This window comes from Ursus americanus, chromosome X (assembly GCF_024610735.1).
Source record: "Ursus americanus isolate L20-20 chromosome X, mUrsAme1.1.p, whole genome shotgun sequence".
Taxonomy (NCBI): domain Eukaryota; kingdom Metazoa; phylum Chordata; class Mammalia; order Carnivora; family Ursidae; genus Ursus; species Ursus americanus.
Window position 1 is genome coordinate 49,344,429 of NC_142164.1, and position 24,993 is coordinate 49,369,421.

The following is a 24,993-nucleotide window of genomic DNA, read 5'->3' on the forward strand; positions in this document are numbered from 1 at the left end:
ATTGAATATTAACTGCTATCAGATTTGTGGTTTGCAAATATTTTCTCCTATACTCTAGGCTGTCTTTTCAATTTGTTGACTATTTCCTGTGCTGTGCAGAAAACTTAGTTTGATGTAGTCTCACTTGTTTATTTTTGCTTTTAGTGTCACATCAAAAAAATATTTCCATGATCAATGTCAAGGACATTTTCCCGTTTTCTTCTAGGAATTTTATAATTTCATGACTTACATTTAAGCCGTTAAAAATGCATTTCAAATTAATTTTTGTGAGTGGTATGAGATAAGGTTCCAGTTTCATTTCTTTGCACATGACTATCCAGTTTTCCCAGCACAGTTTATTGAAAGGATTATCCTTTTCTTCATTCAGTATTCTTAGCCACCTTATCCAGTATTATTTGACTGTATATGTACAGGTTTATTTCTGGGCTCTCAATTCTGTTCCATTGATCTACATACCATAATGTTTAGATTACTATAGTTCTGTAATACAGTTTGATATCAGGAGGTGTGATGCCTCCATCTTTATTCTCTCCTGGGATTGTTTTGGCTATTCATGATTCGTTATGGTTTCATATGAATTGTAGGGTTATTTTTTCTATTTCTGTAAAAAAGTGCTACTGGAGTCTTGATAGAAATTCTATTTTAGGGGCGCCTGGGTGGCACAGCGGTTGGGCGTCTGCCTTCGGCTCAGGGCGTGATCCCGGCGTTATGGGATCGAGCCCCACATCAGGCTCCTCCGCTGTGAGCCTGCTTCTTCCTCTCCCACTCCCCCTGCTTGTGTTCCCTCTCTCGCTGGCTGTCTCTCTCCTGTCAAATAAATAAAAATCTTAAAAAAAAAAAAAAAAAAGAAATTCTATTTTATCTATAGATGGCTTTGGGTAGTATGAACATTTGAACAAAATAATTCTTCCAATCCATGAACATGAAATATCTTTGCATTTACTTGTGTCTTCTTCAATTTCTGTCATCAGTGTCTTAGAGATTTCAGGTTACAAATCTTTCATCTCCTTAAATTTATGACTAAGTATTGGACTGTTCTTAATGCTATTGTGAGACTGTTTCCTTTTCAGATATTTTTTGTTACTACACAGAAACACAATTGCTTTTTGTATGTTAATGTTGTATCCTGCAACTTTTCTGAATTTGCTTATTAATTTAACAGTGTTTTGATGGAGTCTTTATGATTTTCTAGATTTAAGATCATGTGATCTGCAAACAGACATTTTACTTCTCCCTTTCCAATCTGAATGCATTTTATTTATTTTCATGCTTCATTGCCCAGGTTAGGACTACCAGTACTAGGCTGAGTAGGAGTGGAAAGAATGGACACCCTTTCCTTATTCCTGATCTTGGAGGAAAAGCTTTCCACCTTTCATCATTCAGTATGATATTAGCTATATGCCTATCACTTATGGCCTTTAACATGTTGAAGTATGCTTCTTCTAGACCCAAATTGTTGAGAAGTTTTATCATGAATGGATGTTAAATTTTGTGAAATGCTTTTTCTGCATCTATTGAGATGATCATATGGGTTTTATATTTCATTCTATTAATGTGATGTATCCAATTTATTGATTTATGTATATTCAACTATCTTTGCATCGTAGATCTGAATCACACTTGATCATGGGGTATGATCCTTTTAATGAATTGTTGAATTCAATTTGCTAGCTGTTGTTGATAAATTTTGCATTCATATTTATCAGGTATATTGGCCTATTCCTTTCTTGTAGTGTTTTTATTTGCTTTTGGTATCAGGGTAATGCTGGTGTCATAATGAAATTGGGAGTATTCCTTCCTCTTCACATTTTTGGAAGCATCACAGAAGGACTGGTGTTAATTCTTTTTTAAGCGTTTGGTAAAATTCATGAGTGAAATCATCTGCTCTTAGAATTCTTTGTTGACGGGTATTTGATTACTGCCTCAATCTCCTTAGTCATTATGGTCTGTTCATATATCCTATTTCTTCATGATTCAGTCTTGTTAGGTTGTATGTTACTCAGAATCTATCAATTTCCTCTAGGCTGTGCAATTAGTTGGCATATAATTGTTTACAGTAGTCTTTCATAATCCTTTTTCTTTGGCATCAGATTAATGTCTCCTATTTATAATTTTATTTATGTGGATCTTCTCTCTTTTTTTTCTTGGGTTAGTCTAGCTAAGGCTTCTCAGTTTTATCTTTCCAAAGAACTAACTCTTAGTTTAATTGATCTTTTCTATTGTTTTCTTATTCTCAATTTCATTTATTTCTGCTTCTACTGTTTATTACAATTTCCTTCTGCCTACTAACTTCAGGCTCAGTTCTTTACTTCTTTCTAGTACCCTGAGGTGTAAAGGTATTTGAGATTTTTTTTTTGATGTATGTGTTTATCCCTAAATTCCGTTAGAACTGCTTTAATTCCATCCCATAAGTTTTGTCTCAACCAATATTTTTTAATTTCAGTTTTTAAAACTTTCTGTAATCCATTAGTTGTTCAGGAGTATGCTATTGAATTTCCATGTATTTGATTTCTAGTTCGATACGATCGTGGTCAGAAAAGATACTTGGGGTGGCTTGTGCCAACCTGCCAGATGAGTAGCTTCATGGCTTTGGCTTCCACTACAGCCCTGTTCAGGCTGTGGGGCCTGGAACCTGCTGCAGTTCTCGTGGCTGGTTGGGCAGCTCAAGAGAGTTCCATGGACTGCTGGGATATACAAAAATGTTTAGAGGTAAGCTCAGATCACATGGACAGAACGGTAGTTATGGCTCTGGTTCCCAAAGAAGAGCATCTTAACAAAGACCAGAAACTATGAAGCAAGCAGCTAACCTAGCTCCTCCCAGAGGATCTCAGAAAGGAAGTTTATGAACTTTGGGGAAAGTATGAGACCCAATCCTGTGCAGAGGCCAAATCTGTGAAGCAGGTAGACCAATGTGAGATGATTCTTCAGGCATCTGATTATGAAGACCTTGAAAACAAACCTGGGAGGCTGCAGGACTTCTATAATTCCACAGCAGGAAAATTCAGTTCACCCTGAGATAGTTCAACTTGTTTCTGAACTTGAAGAGGAAAGAAAACACTAACATAGCTGCCACCACCAAGTGAGCCACCCTCCTGATATGTTCTCTGTGTTACTACACTCATGTGACAAACATTTTATTTTTCCATTTCATAGTGTTGTTTTGCCACTGTTAGCTTTTGATTCCCCAGATATAAGTCTATTCATTTGCAACTGCCTGGACTCCAGTAAGAAATGTGATACAATCTTCATAACAAAAGAAGCTACAGAACAGAATGTGGTCCTGAAAAAGCCATGGATGCAGATTGAGGGCAGTGCAGGGAGGTTTTTCTAAACTAAATACATTATTAATACCTTAAAAAGAAGAAGAAATACCTGGTATGATTTTAATCTACTTAAATTTGCTACTATTTTTGTTATCTATCATATGATCTATCCTGGATATTGTTCCATGTGCACTTAAAAAGATTATGTATTCTGCTGCTATTGTATGAAATGTTCTATATATGTCTACTATGCCCATTTGGTCTATAGTTTTGTTTGAATCTACTGTTTCCTTATTGATTCTTTTTTGGATAATCTATTCATTGTTGAAACTGGGTATTAAAATCCCCAAGTACTACTGAATTTCTAGGCTTTGTTTTTTTCTTTAGTTCTTTTAGTTCTATTAGTATTCATATTTATACATTAAAGTATCCCAATGTTGGGTGCATAATTATTTATAATTGTTTTATCTTCTTGATTAAATCACCCTTTTAACATATCTTGATGCTGTTTTGACATTTTCCCTCTTTTTTAATTCTATTTTGTCTAAGTATAGCAACACATGCTTTCTTTTGGTTACCATTTACTCGAAGTATCTCTTTACATCCCTCCACTCTCAATCTATCTGTGTCCTTAAAGCTAAAGTTATTCTCTTGTGAATCTCAGATCCAGTGGTGATAAACTCCTTCAGCTTTGTTTAACAAAATCTTTATCTTTTCTTCATTTCTGAAAAATAGCTTTACCAGGTGTAACAGTTTTAAATGGCAGTTTTTTCTTTCAATATTTTGAAAATACCATCTCACCATCTCCTGGCCTGCCATGCTTCTCTTGAGAAATCCACTGATAGTCCTATAGGCTTTCTTCACTCTTCCTTTTTTGTTTGTTTGTTTGTTTTTACTCCTGTGACTGCATCATTTCAAATGATCTATCTTTCAGTTCACTCTTGAACTGCCTGATCAAGTGTGATGTTAAATTTTCTATTGAATTCTTCTATTCAGTAAATTGTATTCTTCATCTCTAGGATTTCTGTTTGGTTCTTTTTTGATGGTTACTATTCTTTGTTGAACTTCTCATTTTGTTCATTTATCATTTTCCAAATTTTATTTAGTTGTCTTTCTGTGTCTTCTTGTAGTTCACTAAAATTCTTTAAGAGGATTATTGTGAATTTGTTTTCAGAAAGTTCATAGATCTCCATTTCTTGAGGGTCAGTTTTTGGATCTTTATTAGTTTCCTTTGGTGGTGTCATTTTTACATTATTTATTGCGATTCCTGGTTCCATGGGTTAGTATCTGCACATATGAGTAAGTGATCTCTTCTAAACTTCACAGGTTTGCTTCAGCAGGGAAAGACCTTTACTTTACTTGTAAGCTCATCTTAGAATACCATTTTGGTAAGCTGGTAGTATCTGTGGGCATGCAGGGCCTGCTATTGGGGCCTCTAGTTTGGTAAGGCCATTCCAGTATCTGAGGTCAGAGGGGATAGTGCTGGTTAGGCTCCACTGTTAGATGGGCTTGCTATCTGGGCTCCACATTCAACCAGAGCCACTGGTGGGCTCCCTGATCATGTGGGGCTACTGGCTTGTTTTGCAGTCAGGTGGGGTCACTAGCTAAATTCTCCAATCACATCTGTTCAAGTGAGGTCATAAACTGTGGTCCCTGCAGGGTGGTGCCACTGTTTGGACTCTGCAATTGGTTATGGCTATGGGCTGGACTCTGCAAATGACCCTGGGTAGCTGGGGTCTCAGGCTGCACTCCTTGAGTAGACGGTGCTGCTGGCTAGACCATGTACAGTTAGAGCCACAGCCTATACTCTACAAGCATCTGAGGTTGTAGGCTGTGCCCCAGTGTTGGGCAGGGCTGTAGGTTAGGCTTCATGATCAGGTAGGCTACTGGATATGCTCTAACATTGGGCAAGGTCACTGACTGCACTCTCCAGTTGAGAGGGTCCTCCAACTGTATCTCACAGTTCAGTGGGGTTAGAGACTGAGATTTTTGGTAAGGCATGGTCTCTATTGAGGCTCCCTCACTTCTGGTGGAGCTGTAGATTATGCTCCATGATTGAGAAGGGTAACTGGCTGGGGTCCTTGCCTCGGTGAGGCCACAGGCTGTGTTCAGAAATCAGACAGGGTCACAGGCTGTACTACGCTGCTAGGTGGGGCTACAGCCTAGACTCTGAGGCTTGGTGTTACCGTAGGCTGGGCTCCAAGCCTGCCCAAAGTGACTATTCAGGTTGCCTGGGTATGCAGGGCCAGAGTGTATACTCAACCGCTGGGCAGGGATGTTGCTTGGCTCCCTGCAAAGGAAGAGGTATATAATGGGCTCCATGGCTACCTGGGTTCTCTGGCCAGGCTTCCTGGACAGGTAAAACTGAAGACTATGCTGAGCAGTTTGTACATGGCTGCAAATTTGCTTCTCTGTCCAGGCAGGGCAGTAGAACAGGCTCCGTGGCTGATGCAGCCTGTTGACTAGAGAACCAAATCAGGTAGAACTGCTAGTTGAACTCCCTGGACATATGGGGCTACCAATTTGGCTATAAAGATGGTCAGAAACACTGGCTGGGCTCTCTACATGGGTACTGCTTCCAAGCAGGAATGTGGTCTGTCAAGATCTGAGGGCTGGTTGGTATAAGCTGGTTGGTATAAGCCCCATCCCCATTCTTCATCTCTATCTGATACACCCCCCCACACACACACACAGATTCCCCCAGTGATCTCTATAAGGTGACACCTAAGTGGGCCTTCTGGGAAGCGTCGCACAATGCTGGGGGAGCTGGATGTCCACCGAGGGTTCTCTTCTCCCACTAGAGAAACTGTATGCCCACAGGGGCCTTCTCAGTGCAGTGCTATGCTAATCTAGGGAAGGACAATATGATCAGAATACAGCTGTTTTCTTACCCTCCTAATGTGGTCCTTCTTGTTCTCTGTGCACTAGGAGGGTGTATTAGTATCATCCCTGGGTCTGGGATTTTCAAAACGGTGTCTTCTCTACGGATAGTGGTTAGGGAGACTGAAGTTGGGAACAACTTATGTCAGCCAGCTTGACTGGGAAACTTTTCTACACTAGTTTCTGGTCTTTTGGTTTGTGCCTTGAACCCTTTAACACCAGTTTATGGATCCTTTTCTCACAATGAAATAAAACACAAAGGAATATAAAAGAAACAGATTGTATTAAAATAGTTAACATATTTACAAAAATAAATTGTGACGTAATAATAGATATGCATCTTGATTAAAGCATTAAAAAATAAGATCTAGTGGGAGCTTTAATAACTAGTGTAATTTTGAAGTACTAATGACTTTAAATAATATTTTAAGATATCTGCTTCAAATTTAATGTGATATGAAAATATTTATAATTTCTATTAGTGACAAAGTTAGAGGTACTATTAATATTGCTTTTTCTGTTACCTACATTGTTCATCAAATGAAATATTAAATGTTAGGTAAAAGTTAAAAAATAGGGGCGCCTGGGTGGCACAGCGGTTAAGCGTCTGCCTTCGGCTCAGGGCGTGATCCCGGCGTTATGGGATCGAGCCCCACATCAAGCTCCTCCGCTGGGAGCCTGCTTCTTCCTCTCCCACTCCCCCTGCTTGTGTTCCCTCTCTCGCTGGCTGTCTCTATCTCTGTCAAATAAATAAATAAAATCTTTAAAAAAAAAGTTAAAAAATAAAGACTCAGTATTTTTCATATCTAAGTTCAGGAGCCCCTGAATTCTATTAGTTACCAAAGAGGGGCTTTGAATCCCTGGTTAAAAACCTTTGCTTCATACATATCTTTGTAAATTATGCTGCAGTTATATTATACTGCCTTCTATGTTAAACATCCTTTTTTCTATACACGCTTTGTGAATATGACCATAATCTCCCTAGCAACACAATTTCCCCAGCCAGCCTTTAAGAATCATTTACATGCACTAATGTTCTAAAATAAAACACACTTTTATTTTTCCCTTAACATTTAAATCAATTTTTTGCAAGTGCTAGTTTCATTTCTTTGTCAATGTTCTATATGTAAGTAGGCCTACAAATATTTGATTTTTACCCCTGATATCCTGAAAACATGGGTTTTAGATTTTTCTCTTAGTAGATCAAATTTAAATTATACTGATACAGACTTTCAAAGCTGAATAATAACCCTAAGAATCACCTAAATTTAGTTCATATTATTTGGAACTAACTCATAATTATATATATTAAAAGCTCCTCAACAAACTCACAATATGGTGTACTTTTTAAAATGTTTCTATGTGTTCCTGTATTTCAGGACATCTCAACATCTTCCACACAATGGAATCAGTTTCTAGCTTAAATTCAGATAATTTGAAATAAGGGAAACATTAGTATTTTTATTAATAACCTGAAAATTTGGGCTTCTTCTTGCTAATTACATTACATATATATAATTTATTATATTATATTATATTTTATTATATATATTGCATGTTTTTAAATAAGATATTCATCCTGCTAAATAACTAAAATATATTAGTTGTCTGATTGGAAAGAGCCTATTGACCTATACTGGAGAGATACTACTACTTTAACTCTCTAGGAAGCAGTGTGTCCTTAATTGTTTTTTGTTGTTTTGTTGTTATGAGGAGACAAACATCTCCTGTGAGCAATATACTATGATTATGCATGGATGGAATTTAGCACTGTAATCAAATAGAACTTACAACAAAGTTAATCTGATGATACATATTTAATGCTATGCACTATCAATGTGCTACATGGTAATTAGACATGAATTGTAAACAGCTCCTGTGAATGGCAAATTGATATTACTTTTGCATCACTGAAGCAAATGTTTCTGAGATGGGAGGGTGAAAAAAAGCAGTAGTGATTCTAGTCTTTTCTCTTGCCTGAGGAAAGCAGTCACCTTTGTGTTCTGGAAAATTGACTATCTGTTTCAATCCAGGACCTTCTTCCTTACCAAAAGATACTCAGATGTTTGATTTGTCTGGATAAACATACTACTAACTTCAATAACTCACATGAGTTATGTATCATCTGTGCCTTATACACAAGTGGCGCAATTCCAATCACACATACTATTAAATTGCATGTTAAGTAGTTTTCTCCTATAAGCAGAACTAAAGAAATGATTTTTGATTGAGCAGGGTAAGGACTGAGAGGAAATTTCGGAGTATCTGGCATTGAGAAGAAAAGCAATGTGGCTTGAAAAAAGTCCTCGGTGGTATGCTTTCAACAAAAAGAAGGCACAAAATTGGTGGGGCAAAGGATGCAAGGGGTAAAACACATGAATATATGGAAAAAAATAGATAAAGGCTTAGAAAAGTGAATGAAAGTCTAGAAAAAAGGAAGAGATGACACAAGCCCAGGTCAACCCATTTACAGCAAACAGGGAAGCATCTGGTATAACATACACTAAAAGAGCCTGGCAGGATCTTTATGATTCTCCATAACTCATCTTCCCAGTGTATAATCCAAGATGTAGCATAATAATGAAATTTCAAAAGCAGTTGCTTTCACTGCATAGTGGATAAAATTAAACCAGCAAATTGAAGAATTTAGACACAATTTATTGCCATCTCCAAATTGAAAGCAATCCATTCCTCCAAACTGGACCAGGCTTACCCAATTTAAAGAGAAACAAACAGGTACTGTTTATGCTACAAAATAAAATGGAACAGAAAAAAAAATCCCACATAATAAATTTCTATATATACATATTTTAAAAGCTTGTTGCATATTAGAGGGACATTCAGAAGTGAGAATCTTTCTCTGGTTCTTACATTCCCTAAAGAGTTGAAAACATGACCTAAAAAATAATCAATATTTTGAATGTTACCGGCAAATAAAGACCACAGCAACATTCTAAATAATTACATTCTTTTTTATTTACCAAAGTATGTGAAGGAAAAGCTACATAGTTTTAATGGGTAAAATAAATGGCTAAATTGATTAATTCTTCAAAATATGGTTCTATTTTACTGTAATTTCATTAGAGAAAAGACTAAAAAGCTTTGGAGTCAGAAATTTGTCTAATTGTACGTTAAAATTAAACCGTCCAATTGAAAAAAAGGGGGAATACTAAATCGCGTTTAGGTTTCATTCCTCACTCATTCTGACTACTGTGCAAAGAATCATGGGACTTAGATGGACAGGACAAATGTGATCAGCTCTCCATTTCTACTCACAGAAATATGCACTTGCTAGTTGCACAGAAAAACACTTTTTTTAAAACTTTTCCACAGGGGGATTTATCAAAGTGTAACTCTTATTGAGATTAACGTAAGTATGTCACGTTAATAAAGAGCCTACATAAACTCATTAAACCTTAGCCTTAAAAAATAAATTTCTATTTATCTATATTTATATTATAATATGTACATTTAAAAAATTTACATGAGGTAATCTGTAACACAAGCCTACATTACAAAATGGAGGAACTTCCATATACACTTAGTCTGCTCAAATGACAGAGACAGGTTCTCTGAAATTCAGAGACAGTCTGAGGGCAATATGGTAAAACTCTCACAACACAAACTACCCAAGTCTTTTTAAAATCAAAGCAATCTTTATGGCTTAAAAACAAACAACATAGTCTGTCATGTTTCATTCCCCCTTCTGATTACCCCCCCTTTCTTTATCCCTTTCTTCTCCTACCTATGGACTCTAAGAAACAAACTGAGGGCTTCAGAGGGGAGGGGGTGGGGGAATGGGATAGGCTGGTGATGGGCAGTAAGGAGGGCACGTATTGCATGGTGCACTGGGTGTTATACACAACTAATGAATCATCGAACTTTACATCAAAAACCAGGGATGTACTTTTTTATATAATAAAAAAATATTTAAAAAAATAAAATATCCATCATGATGCAGGTAACTCTATGACAGTACTTAAGGTTCTTAAGGTAGCCATAAATTGAGTAACCAGCTATTTGTTACAATGAAATATTTTATATTTTTAAACATAGTGCTAAAGTTACACTTTTTAAGCATTCTACCTTTCATTTTAAAATTTGTCCCTAATATTTTATTACTGGTTTAAACATTTTAGGCACACGTGCACTGTGTCAGCAGCAAAGAAATAAAGATTGTAGTACGTAACATACAGAAACTGACACATTTTGCAGACTATGTATATGATTTCAATATTAAGAAATTAAACTTGGAGAGAATGACTTTAAAAAAATAATAATAAATAAAAAAACAAAAACAAACAACAAAAAACCCTACAATGACTATGTCTTCACAGTTCTTCCTTCTAGAAATTAAACTAGACAGGACCAGACATACCAAGAATTGTAAAAATATGTTAGATCTTATATAGTGCTTTATTCTACAGAGCACATTATTTGGTTTACTACACTTGTATTCTCAGAAGTGGAAACAGAGATTTAGCAAGCTAAAATAACTGGCTCATGGAAGGCAGAAAAATGGAACAGAAAGAGCAATAGATTTAGAACCATGAGAGATTTTGTTCTGAATCCCAGCTCTGCTCTGCCACTTACCATCTATGTGACATTGGGCAATCTATTTAAGCCTCAGTTTTCTTTTCTGTAACATGAAGATAATAGTCTGTACCTCATAGGATTGTTATAAAATTCAACGAGATAAAATATGTAAAGTGACACAATTCCTAGCACATGTTATGTGCCTAACAAAGAATAACTTTAACATTTACCAATTGATCATGAGCAAGGCATATAACCTTTTGACTTCCCCACTATACCATCCATAAAATTATAATAACAATATTTACTTAACAGAGTTATTGTGATGATGAAATACATGCAATTTTATATACAGTGAATGATAGGCAGAAACATAGATCTTCTATGTTCAATACTCTTACTGGTAACAAAGCTAGATACTCCTGATTCTATTACCAAAATATAGAAGAACATTTTCCCACAACTGCATTGAGAAAATAACAATCTAAAATACCTGTGAAAATGAATTTTAAAAGGAAAATACGCAAGTTACCTGAATTAAGGCTTCAGTCAGCATGTCTTCATTAACCTCCAGAATAATATTTTTTATATCTTCATATGGCATACGATATGATCCTAGGAAGATAGCTTAAAATAAAAGTAGATTTTATTAAAAATGGAACAGCATCGAAATTTTAAAGTCCTAATAAATACCTTATTCTCATTTTCATAGACTCAAAACAATGAAATTTGTCACCAATATTAATTTACAATTAGGAACAAACAAAAGTGGTTTCCATTTGAGAGACTACACTACTGCTCTAGGCAAAATGGCCTACTACTTCAGGCTCTAATGTTTACAGGTTGTACATACTTATATAGAAATTAAAACCGCTACTAATAATGCTGATGACTACATGCTTATGCATTTTAGATCAAGCTGTCATAAAATGACTCATGAGAGAGTTTATTTCAAGTTGGCCTTTTATTTCAGCACTGAATTTAATATGGCTATTGTCAGACGCTTCTCAAGAATAACAATAAAGTAACCAAATACAAAAAAGAATCATATCAATCTATTTTGTGATTCTCCTACATAAGAAAAAATTAAAGTGTCTGAATCATCAGTGTTATATGAACTCCTGCTGAAAATCACGTGGTATACTATCAGTAGTACTACATTTTCACAATTTCCCTCTCAACTTTTTCTTAATTGGATAAATTTTATGTCATACTGAAATAATTCAACAGATTACACTGAGAAAAGCTTCACCTAATTCAAAAAGTATTTTTCAACAACTCATTCCACTTTAACTTCCACTAAACACACATTTTAATGAACATTGATGTGTTCTTATCACCAGAACATGAATATATTCCTATAATTTTTTTTTTCATGTAAAGGTCTATATAATTTCACTGGTGCCTAAAGGAAAAAACAAATCCTCACTGTCAAGGCAAATGATTACCTAGACATAAACACCACGTGAGATCTCCATAACCTAAATAATGTTGACATATTTCAACTACCAATTAAGATCATACTGTGTTTTTTTTTAAAGTACTGAGCATCCACTTTATAAAGAAAATGTACTCTCAGTTAAGCAATGTACACATTCACAACTATTAGGAGACTTCTTTCCTGACAGCACCATTCCAACTCACAGGAGAATGATGACTTCTTTATTTTAATCTGATTCCCTATGGCAAATCCCTTAACAAAATAAACTCCCATGGTATTTCTTTGCATAATTAGATATGCTTGATATGTCGTAATTTCTCATGCATAGAATATAAACATAATCTGTGGGAAAAAAATTGCTGAATTCAAAACAGAGGGGAGAATATGTAAAGTAAAATGTAAGGCTTAGTTAAATGAAGACGGGTTTAACTGTCCAGCTGCTTTAGCAAAACATGTTTAATGGCTGACTGATTTGTTGAAGGCTTTGAGGTTCACTAAACACTTTTTTTTTAATTTTTATTTAAATTTAGTTAACATAAAGTGCAATATTGGTTTCAGGACCAGAATTCAGTGATTCATCACTTACATACAACACCTAGTGCTCATCACAACAAGTGCCCTCTTTAATACCCATCAAACACCTAGCCCATCCCCCACCGTCCTCTTTCCATCAATCCTCAGTTCTCTATTCTTAAGAGTCTCTTATGTTTTGTTTCGCTCTCTCCTTTTTTTCTTATCCCTCTTCCCATATGTTCATTTGTTTTCTTTCTTAAATCCACATATGACCAAAATCATATGGAATTTGTCTTTCTCTGGTTGACTTACTTCACTTAGCATAATACATAATCCATTCATGTCATTGCAAATGGCAAGATATCATTCTTTTTGATGGCTGAGCAATATCCCATTGCATGCATACACACACACACACACACACACACACACACACATATATATATATATATATATACATACATACCAAATCTTCTTTATCCATTCATCAGTCAATGGACATTTCGGCTCTCTCCTTAATCTGGCTATTGCTGATAATGTTACCACAAACACCAGAGTGCATGTACCCTTTTGAATGTATTCTTTTGTCTTCTATGGGTAAATATCTACTAGTGCAACGGCTGGATCTTGGGGTAGTTCTATTTTTAATATTTTGAGGAACCTCTATTCTCCACAGTGGCTGCACCAGTTTGCATTCCTACCAACAGTGCAAGAGGGCTCCCCTTTCTTCAAATCCTTACCCAAACCTACTGCTTATGTTAATTTTAGCCATTCTGCAACTTTGAGATGGTATATCTCATCGGGGTTTTGATTCATATTTCCCTCATGATGCGTGACGTGGAGCATTTTTCATGTGTTTGTTAGCATCTGGATGTCTTCTTTGGAAAAGTGTCTATTCATGTCTTCTACCCATTTTTTTTAGGATTTTATTTATTTACTTAGAGGAGGGAGGGAGAAAGAGACGGACAGACACACACACACAGAGATACAGAGAGAGAGAGAGAGAGAGAGAGAGAAAAGAGAGGAAGATGGAGCAAGAGAATCCCAAGCAGAATCTACCCTTAGCAGGGAGCCCAACTCGAGGTTCAGTCTCACAAAGCCGAAATCGTGACCTGAGCCCAAATGAAGGATCAGAAGCTTAACTGACTGAGCCACCCAGGTGTCCCTTCTTCTGCAGATTTCTTAACTGGATTATTTGCTTTTTGGGTGTTGAGTTTGATAAGTTCTTTATAGATTTAGGATATCAACTCTTTATCAGGTATGTCATTTGCAAATATCTTCTCCCATTGTGTAGGCTGCCTTTTGGTTTTGTTGATTGTTTCCTTTGCTGTGAAAAAGGTTTTTATCTTAACGAAGTCCCAATAGTTTATTTTTGCTTTTTTTCCCCTTGCCTCCAGGGATGTGTCCAGTAATAAGTTGCTATGGCTGAGCTTAAAGAGGTTTTTGCCTGTGTCCTCCTCTAGGATTTTGATGGTTTCCTGTCTCGCATTTAGGTCTTTCATTAATTTTGAATTTAATTTTGTGTATGGTGTACAAGAGTGATCCACTTTCATTCCTTTCCATTTTGCTGTCCAGTTTTCCCGATACCATTTGTTGAAGACACTCTTTTCTCCATTGGATATTCGTTCCTGCTTTCTCAAAGATGAAGTGACCGTATGCTTGTGGGTCCATTTCTGGGTTTTCTATTCTAGTCCATTGATCTCTGTGTATATTTTTGTGCCAGTACCATACTGTCTTGATCACTACATCTTTGTTGCGTAACTTGAAATCTGGAATCTTGTTGCCTCCAGTTTTGGTTTCCTTTTTCAATATTGCTTTGCCTATTCAGGGTCTTCTGTGCTTCCATACAAATTTTAGGATTGTTTGTGAAAAATTATAGTGGTATTTTGATAGGGATTGCATTAAGTGTGTAGATTGCTTTAGATAGTATATACATTTTAACAATGTTTGTTCTTTCAATCCATGAGCACAGAATGCTTTTCCATTTCTTTGTGTCCTCTTCGATTTCTTTCATAACTCTTCTATAGTTTTCAGAGTACAGATCTTTTACTTCTTTAGTTTATTCCTAGGTATCTTATGGTTTTTGGTGCACTTGTAAATAGGATCAACTCCTTAATTACTGTTTCTGCTGCTTTGTTATTGGTGTATAGGAATGCAGCAGATTTCTGCACGTTCATTTTCTATCCTGCAAATTTGCTGAATTCATGTATTACTTCAAGCAATTTTTGGTGGAGTCTTTCAGGTTTTCTAGATAGAGTATCGTGTTGTCTGTAAATAGTGAAAGTTTGACTTCTTCCTTGTCGATTTCAATGCTTTTTATTTCTTTTTGTTGTCTGACTGCTGAGGCTAAGACTTCCAGTACTATGTTAAACAGTAATGGTGACAGTAAACATCTTTGTCTTGTTCCTGACCATAGAGGAAAAGCTCTCAGTTTTTCCCATTGAGGATGATAGTACCTGTGGGTCTTAAGTATATGGCCTTTATGATGTTGAGGCATTTTCCATCTATCCCTACTTTTTTGAGGGTTTTTATCAAGAAAGGATGGTATATTTTGTCAAATGCTTTTTCTGCATCTATTGAGAGGATCAGTAGTCTATATCCTTTCTTTCATTAATGGGGTGTATCAAATTGATTGATTTACAAATATTGAAACACCCCTGCAGCCCAGGAATAAATCCCACTTGGTCGTGTTGAATAATTCTTTTAATGTACTGTTGAATTAAATTAGCTAGTATTTTTTTTTTTTTTTGAGAATTTTTGGATCCATGTTAATCAGGGATATTGGCCTATAATTTTCCTTTTTACTAGGGTCTGTGTCTGGTCTTGGAATCAAGGTAATGATGCCTTTGTAGAATGAGTTCAGAAGTTTTCCTTCCATTTCTATTTTTTGAAACAGTTTAAGAAGAATAATATTAAGTCTTCTTTAAATGTCTGGTAGTATTCCCCTGGGAAGGCATCTGGCCCAGGACTCTTCTTTGTTGGGAGATTTCTGATTACTGATTCAATTTCATTACTAGTTATGGGTCTGTTCAAATTTTCTATTTCTTCCTGTTTCAGTTTTGGTAGTTTGTAAGTTTCAATGAATTTGTCTATTTCTTCCAGATTGCCCAGTTTGTTGGCAGATAATTTTTCATAGTACTGCTTTATAACTGTTTGTATTTCTGTGGTATTGGTTCTGATCTCTCTTCTTTCATTTGTTATTTTATCTATTTGGTTCCTTTCTCTCTCTTTTTTAATATGTCTGGCTAGGGGTTTATTAGTTTTATTGGGTCTTTCAAAGAAACAGCTCTTAGTATTGTTGATCTGTTCTACTGTTTTGTTGTTGTTGTTTCTATATCATTGATTTCTCCTACAATCTTTATTATTTCCCTTCTTCTGCTGGATTTAGGTTTTATTTCCTGTTCCTTTCTTAGCTGCTTTAGGTATAAAGTTAGCTTGTGTATTTGAGACTTTTCTTGTTTCTTGAGGTAGGCCTGTATTGCAATATACTTCCTTATGACTGCCTTTGCTGCATCCCAAAGGTTTTGTAGTGTCATGTTTGCATTTTCATTTGTTTCCATGTAATTTTTAAATTTCTTCTTTAATTTCCTGGTTAACCCATTCATCTTTAGTGGGATGTTCTTTAACCTCCATTTATTTGTGGTCTTTACAAATTTTTTCTTATGGTTGACTTCAAGTTTCATAGTGTCGTGGTTTGAAACTATGCATGGTATGATTTTGAACTTTCTGTACTTGTTGAGGTTGTCACAAGTCACATACTGTGACCCAGTATGTGATCTACTCTGTAGTTGCCCTATGAAGACTCAAAAATAATGTGCATTCTGCCGCTTTAGGATAAAATGTTCTGAATATATGTGTGAAGTTTATCTGGTCCAGTGTGTCATTCAAAGACATTGTTTCCTTGTTGATTTCCTGCTTAGATAATCTGTCCATTCTCTAAATCGGGTGTTAAAGTTACCTACCATTATTGTATTATTATCAATGAGTTTCTTTATCTTTATTATTAATTGATTTATATATTTGGGTGCATAAATATTTATATTTGTTGGATCTTCTTGATGGATAGACCCCTTTTTCATGATATAATGCCCTTCTTCATCTCTTATTACACTCTGGTTAAAAACCTAGTTTCTCTGATATATGAATGGCTACTCCAGCTTTCTTTTGACATCCATTAGCATTATAGATGGTTCTCCAGCCCCTCACTTTCAAACTGCAGATGTCTTTATATCTAAAATGAGTCCCTTAGAGAGAACATATAGATAGATCTTGCTTTTTTTAAATCCATTCTGATACCCTATATGTCTTTTGATTGGAGCATTTAGTCCATTTACATTCAGAGTGATTACTGAAAGATATGAATTTAGTGTCATTGTGTTACCTGTAGCGTTGGTGCTTCTGGGGATGTTCTCTGTTCCTTTCTAGTCTTTGCCGCTTTTGGTCTTTTCTTCTCCACTCAAAGATTCACCCTCATAATTTTTGCAGGGCTGGTTTAGTGGCCATGAACTCCTTTAGTTTTTATTTGTCTGGGAAACTCTTTATCTCTCCTGAATGACAGTTTTGCTGGATAAAGAATTCCTGGCTGCATATTTTTCCCATTTACCACGTTGACTATATCCTGCCACTCTCTTGTGGCCTGCCAATTTTCTGCAGACAGATCTGCTGTGATGTGATCTGTTTTCCCCTGTAGTTTAAGGACTTTTTTTTTCCTTTGCTGCTTTCAGGATTCTTTCCTTGTTTTTATTTTGTGAATTTGACTTTGGTATGCCTTAGCGATGGTCAGCTTTTGTTAAGATTTAATAGGAGGTCTCTGTGTTTCTTAGATTTTGATGTCTGTATTCCCTAGATTAGGGAAGTTATAAGTTATAATGGAAATAAATAAACCTTCTGCCCCTTCTTATTCCTTCCAAAAGGTGGTAGCTTTCCTAATTGTTGACTTGCAGTTTTTGTTCTCTCAGACCTCCAATTATTTTCTTGAGCATTCAGAATGATTTGATAACTACCTAGCTGTGTTCAAGAGCTGTTACAAGCTTTGGGTCCCTCAACTCCTTCGTCATCTTAATTCCTCCCCCTGGTTCACTAATCAGTTCTTAACTGCAGTGGTTAATAATTTCACTCTCTAACATCACAATTACTTCAACTATAAAGTCAAAGCAATAAAAGGATTTGCCCAATGTAACCAGTGAATACTCCAAAACTATCACACCTAGGTCTAGGCAGAAAGGGAAAAAATAACTCTTTTTAACTCTTTGATTGAACCTTATGTCTCACTTTGTCTTCTAACAGTGATTAATTATCAGTATTTTCCAAAGCTTTATTATGCATAAGTTTCAACTGTCCTGAGGAAGACTAAATTATGATGGTCTCCACTCTGGCTGAATGATAAAAAGGCAACTCAAGTGATGTTTACACACAATTTTGTTTCTAGTAGATGCTAAATATATCTGTTCAAATCAGCTACAGCTTTGTGTAAAAATGTTCAACAACTCCTCATCACCACCACCACCCCTTATACAGAAAATATCACATACACAGATTCTGGGCCGTTTTGGGATCCAAAATTCTCAATTCTTTCACTTTCTTCTTTGCTGGTAGGATCTTCTTTTCTTCTGAAGCTTCTACATTCTTTTGAACTAAAGAAAAAACGTTTATTCATAAACAATAATGGTACTAATCCAATCACATGAAATAAATTAGTAAGGCATATTAACTACATTAATAAAGCTTATGCCAAAAATCAATAAATGGGTTTATTTCATTAGTTCAAGGAAGAAGATAAACATAATAATATAAACCTATTTAGAGGTTTCCCTACAAATTAAATAACAGCACTTAAGCAGAAAAGAGAAGCAAATACTACCAAAAATCAATTTCAGCTTCTTACCTAATGTGCAACATTCATTACTCCTTTACCAGGTACCTACCACAGCACTGGAATTAAATATATAGTAAAATCTCCCTAATTTGGACTAATTGAGGAAAAAGGTTGATATGCATCTATCCTAAAATATACTAAAATTTAGACATGTCTTTAATTCAGTAGAAATGCTTTGAAGTATGTAAAGTAACTTTAGCTGCTGAACAGGTTGCCATACAAAAAATCCTGCTGAGATTGTTTTGAAGAATAAATATGAACCATTGGAAGTTGCACAACAGCACCATTTGCATGCACATAATTAATGAACCTCAAAGTCTTGGTCTTTTGAGTAAGTTATCTTTGTCTCCATAACAGTTTTTAGTACTATTTACCTTCTTAGAAGAAAATATTTAGTTATGCTCTATTCAGAAGGCAATCCTCCAGATCTGAACAGTTCAAATGACCTGAAACTGTGAGAAGTAGCAGTACCAAGGAGTGGCTTTAGCTCCCCATAACCTCCATTAGCTCTATCCCAGAAAACCCATCTCAAAAACCAAAGTAAAAAAAACAATGTGGTTATCTGCTGTGAAAATGAAGCTTTATGGCAAATCCCTAAACCCTCCTACACAAAGATTCCACAGCTACCATTGTACTCATGTGTTGTCAGTTTACTTCTAATATAAAAATAGGGTTGTAGGTAATGGAACCATTAAAAAACATGAGAAAAGTCGGGGCGCCTGTGTGGCGCAGTCGTTAAACGGCTGCCTTGGGCTCAGGGCGTGATCCTGGAGTACTGGGATCGAGCCCCACATCGGGCTCCTCTGCTGGGAGCCTGCTTCTTCCTCTCCCACTCCCCCTGCTTGTGTTCCCTCTCTCGCTGGCTGTCTGTCTGTGTTAAATAAATAAAATCTTTAAAAAAAAAATATGAGAAAAGTAAAGCCAACCTTTTTTTCATGCAAGTAGTGATATGCTTTTATCCCCAAACTCATGCTGCTAAACTTCATCATTGAATCATATGACCATAATAATATTGCTTATTACTTTTAAAAATATAATTTCATTTCAAGGAAATCATTATTTTTATTATTTTAATTCATCTGATTTTTGTTAAAGAGATCACAAATGAGTTACTGATTTTCTTTAGAGGAAAAGCAACACACAACTACAGTACATTTTTGCTAAGCTATGTGTTCACAGATTGTTAGCATTTGGAAAACTTTCTATACATGTTATAGAATGCAAATACTGCAAGTCCATTAAGACCCCCTTTGTTTTAATGGTGCAAAATATAGGAAAATTAAGTGAACTTCCTAGAAAAAAATAACATAAAGTTAATTACCTGAATAACTAAAGTGCTATCATTTAGTTCTGGGCTTTACCACTATGACCTATCTAAAGCGATACAGAGCCTAAGCAGACTAGATAATAAATACACTTGAAAATCATGATCTCAAGTCCAAGCCATGCCCAGGTTAATATAACTGTATATAATGAAATGACAGCCCCAAGAATCATACCCCTTGTTAAAACAAACAAACAAACAAACAAACAAACACCTGAATCATATTTAAATGAATTCTAGAACCATTCAGAAAACTTTTCCCAAAGAAAGTGTCAAGAAAACTGTCCTAATCTCCCAATATGCCTTAAACCCCACTATGGGACACTAGTTAACCAAGTACATATAGGATGAAAATGCTGTAGTATAGTGGATATTTTAAGATTTTCTGCAAACTAATGAGACTCTGGAGTAACCCAGACACATATAATGCTCATTTTGTATGACTTCATATTTTTGCTTTTTTTTTTCATTAAAATATATTCTAACTTCTCCCCTTTTCAAATAAACAGGTTGTTTAAAATTAAGATTAGATGTTTTAAATAGCTTAAATCCTAATATATTTCCCTTGTAGTATGTAAATTGGCTTTATCTTAGGTTGAAGGAAGATAAGAATTTCATGATTGGGCTCTGCTATTTTGAGAATTACTAGAGCAAAGCTAGTTTAAAATAGTTCCCTAACTAGACAGCCTTTCACAAACAATAAAGTTTTTGCCATGATCAGTAAATATTAAACAGTGGCTATTACTGCCTTTGGCTTTCTTGTCATTAAAAGCATTCCTTAGTGATCACAACCACAGGCTTAGAGAATTTGAAGAGAGGTAATGACATGAAACTTATCCAGATAGTATTAAAGGCTTCTGATATTAAAAATATCCTGCTTTCATAATGTTTCAAAATGTTATTTGACCTAGAATGCTTTTATTACATGTTTCAAATGCTTTAAAAAATTAAATATTCCATAACTTGATTAAAATATGGGCAATTTATTAACTCAATTAAAGCATGAATAGACATTTCTCCAAAGAAAACATACAGATGGCCAATAGGTATATGAAAATACCCTCAATATCACGAGGGAAATGCAAATCAAAGCCACAATGAGATATTACCCCACAGCTCTTTGAATGGCTCTTACCAAAACCAAAACAAAGTGTTAGTGAGGATGAGGTGGAGGAATTGGAACCCTTGTGCATTGTTGGTAGAAATGTAAAATGGTGTAGCTGCTATAGAGAACACTATGGAGATTCTACAAATAATTAAAACTAGAGCTACCATATGATCTACCAATTCCACTTCTGGGTATATAACCAAAAGAACTGAAATAAGAATCTCAGTGATAGCTGTACTCCCATGTTTACTGCAGTATTATTCACAAACAGCCAAGATATGGAAAGAATCTAAATGTCCATCAAAAGATGAATGAATAAAGAAATGTGGTATATACATATAATGAAATGTTATTCACCCTTAAAAAAAAGAAGAAACTCCTGCCATATATAATAACATGGATGAACCTGGGGAACACCATGCTGAGTGAAATAAGCAAGTCACAGAAAGACAAATACTGCATAATTATGAAGCATCTAAAATGTCAAACTCATAGAAACAAAGAGTGGAATTGTGGTTGCCAGGGACTGAGGGAGGGGAAGTGGGGAGTTGCTATTCAACATGTATAAAGTTTCAGTTATATAAGACGAGTAAGTTCTAAAGATCTGTGGTACAAAATTGTAGCTATAGTTAACAATACTGTATTGTGCACTTAAAAATCTGTGAACAGGTAGATCTCATGTGAAAAGTGCTTATGCCAAAAAAATTATAATGTAAAAACTTAAATTATAGTGATTTTGCTATTCAAAATTATTTGGATGGGACTGAAGAGATTTTTTTAAATCTCAGTACAAAAACTTAAATAATGGTTTTGGCATCAATGGTCCTATGATCCTCATGTTCATAATGAGGCCTATAATCAAATGTGATCTCTCCATATGCAAATGAAAAACCATATAGTCACTGCTTTTGAATCCAATGGATTAATTTGAGTGCTTAAATTGTCACTGCTAATTGACCAAATTAAAATGAAACATCAAAAAAAAAATCGAAAAAAAAATAAAATAAAATGAAACATCATAAAATACTGTCTGTAGAAAGATAATGATGTATAATAAAGATGTGTATTATTATTAAATATGTTAACATCAAGATACTAATTATATAAGATAAAATGCCCATTAATTATTCTTATATTTCCTTTAATATATGGATTTTTATCTGCAATTGTTCTATAAATTTATTACTTTACAGTTGAGGGATACTCATTAACATAAATAAACATGGCTATAATCTTTTCCTGATCTAATTTAGGCAATGTTCATCAATCCCCTATTAATTTCTGCTATCTCAGTGGGTACATAAAACATGTGACAAGATATTTGTAAGTTGTTGTAAATATTAAGATATTATAAATGGGTAACATTGAATGATTTACATAATGATAACTACTATAAATCATAATAATTTTTATAACAACTTTATCTCAAAATTCCAGTGAGAAAGATTGATTCCTAAAGTCAACATCAATACTATTCATTCATTCATTTATCCAGCAAATACTTGTTGAATACCTATTATGTGTGAGCCTAGGCACAAGCATAGAGACTTAAATGTCTGCTCATTTTTCTTAAATACATGGTCATATGTAAACTACTAATTAGGGAAGTATCTCCAAGATATCTAACATTTGTAATTTTCTTTATCCATAACAATACAGTTTGAATGAATATATGCATATCACTCAGCAAATTCTCTTTGTTATTGGAAGCAGTTTCATATTAACAAATACTGTATCTTAAATCAGCATCAACTGATGTATTACATCACATTATAAGGAGTATGTGGAGAAGTAAAAATACGACACCTCCTAGTAAGTATACTCTATACAAAACTAGGACAAATAAAGCCAGTAACAGTAGTGTTAAAAGCCACCTAAAACTATTTATGTAACTTTATTCATATATATATGTATATCCAACAAGTGAACACCCAACTTGTTCTAGATATATCAATATAAGAATTGTGACCTCCCTACATAAATACATATTTTTCCATTTGTATACATTCCAGAAGTGATTCTAACTATGTGGAAATAATTTTTCATGTATTAGTTGAAATAGGTGTTAAACATCAAATAATTTCATGTTAAAAAGAGTGCAAGCATGACAATGGCAGGCAGGGAAAACCTATGATTTCTGTGTGATAGCTGCAATAATTTTTTTCTCTAATTGTTATTTTATATTTTTTAATTCTCTTTATCCTTGAATTTGGAAATATCATACAAATATAGTAGAAAATAGAGAAAGGAATATATATATAGATCACACAAAAGAGGAAAGTATAATATTAAGAACTACAACAATAACAGTGATAGTATTACTAGTAGTAACCATGATCACAATCATCATAATCACCACCAAAATCACCTTTTATTAAATACCTCCTCTGTCATCTCATATAATAGGTATTACCATTGTCAATTTATAAAGGAGGAAACTACAGAACAGAAGACTTGAGTCATTTGCTCAAGATCATATAGCAAGTAATTAAAAGATGCTCAACCTCACCAGTCATCAGAGAAATGCAAATGAAAACAACCAATGAAATACCATTTCACACTCATCAAATTGGAAGTAACAAAGAAGTCTTGTACTACCAAGTATGGATGAGGAGGCAAAAAAATAAGAATTTGATTGTGCCAACAGTGGTAGTAAAGATTAGGATAACAAATATAAAACAAACATTTACTATCATCTAATACATTTAAGGTGTGCTTAGCACAAGTATAACCCAATCTTTCCATTTATAGGTCAAATGGTCAAGGAGACAAGGATGTTCACTGCAGCAATGTTTACAACAGTACAAAAAGTGGGAACAATCCACATGCCGCGGGGTTATGAAATGGATAAATTGTGGTATATTCACATAATGGAATACAACTCAGCATTTATAGTGAGTGTACTACAGCTAAATATTCCAGTAAGAACAGATCCCAATTACAATTTTGAATGGAAAAATAAACATCATGGAAAATACTGCATACATTATAATAACACTCATCTAAATTAAAAATGAAACAGAATAATCATATGTATTGTTTATAAAGTGTGAATGTGTGTGTGTATGTGTGTGTGTGTGTGTGTGAACGTATATATCAAAATTCTAAAAACAGGGAACAAATACTTAGCAGATTAATGACTGCTTTTCTTGGGGGAGGAAAGTGATACTGGAACAACTAAAACCCTGGAAACTTCAATTTTATCTCTAATGTTTTATTTGTTTAAAAGCAAAGATCTGTACTAAATATGATGAAATGTTAACATTTTTTCATTCTGGGAGGCTGGTACATAGGCATTTCCTATATTAGCCTATGCAGATTTCCATTTTTTCAACATAAAAATGAAAATTGTATGACCAGATTTATATATATATATTTACACTTTATAAACTGTTAGCCCTGGCAATACAGGGACCAAGGATATACAGGAATCAGAAACAATAGGGGAGGGAATAATAAAAACTACAGGTAAAGATTAGTCAGTTTGGTCAGCAAGCACAATTTTATTTTCAACTGTTTTTGAATCTATTTTGTGAGGAATAACATATTTGTTTACCAAACCTTGAGAGGGAAAGCTGATACAATATGCAGCATGAGATTGCATTTCCATCTCCTCTTATGTGCTGCATATTACAGCTGTGAAGCTTCCCCTTTCTGTATTGCTTACAGCTGTGCATTAACTAAGGCATCCCACAGAAAGGTAGATTTCTTTCTGTCACCTGCATCGTACCTGAAGCCATAGGAATGGCATTACCAGGAGTGTTCCTGAAGTTTACAGCACATTAATGGTTCTAACAGTGGGAATCACACATACATACTTTGTAATGATTCCCTAATTAAGGAACAAATCTTATAGTGATGGTTTATTTATTTTATTTTTTCACTGGTTGTAGTTTAGACAAGAACCCCCCAAATCAGGAAGCACATGTTACTGCAAATTAACATCTGCATAAATAATATACTTGTACACCTGTTCATTAAGCAAATTGCTGAACACTGCTAAATGTCACCAGAACACTATGTTTAACAACGTGCATAGTTAATGTATATTTT

At 34.8% G+C, this 24,993-nt stretch overlaps 1 protein-coding gene across 3 annotated transcripts in view; it reads right to left on the bottom strand.

Moving 5' to 3' along the window:
• The window catches only part of DIAPH2 (diaphanous related formin 2), a 988,957-nt gene that overhangs the window by 515,518 nt on the left and 448,446 nt on the right, over positions 1-24,993 (bottom strand). For all 3 annotated transcript variants that reach the window (XM_087859798.1, XM_087859797.1, XM_087859796.1), the window contains 2 exons: positions 18,165-18,266; positions 11,212-11,306 (listed from right to left, as the gene is read on the bottom strand). In XM_087859798.1, the coding sequence (XP_087715924.1) occupies positions 11,212-11,306; positions 18,165-18,266 (197 nt within the window). The remainder of the gene's footprint in view (positions 1-11,211; positions 11,307-18,164; positions 18,267-24,993) is intronic.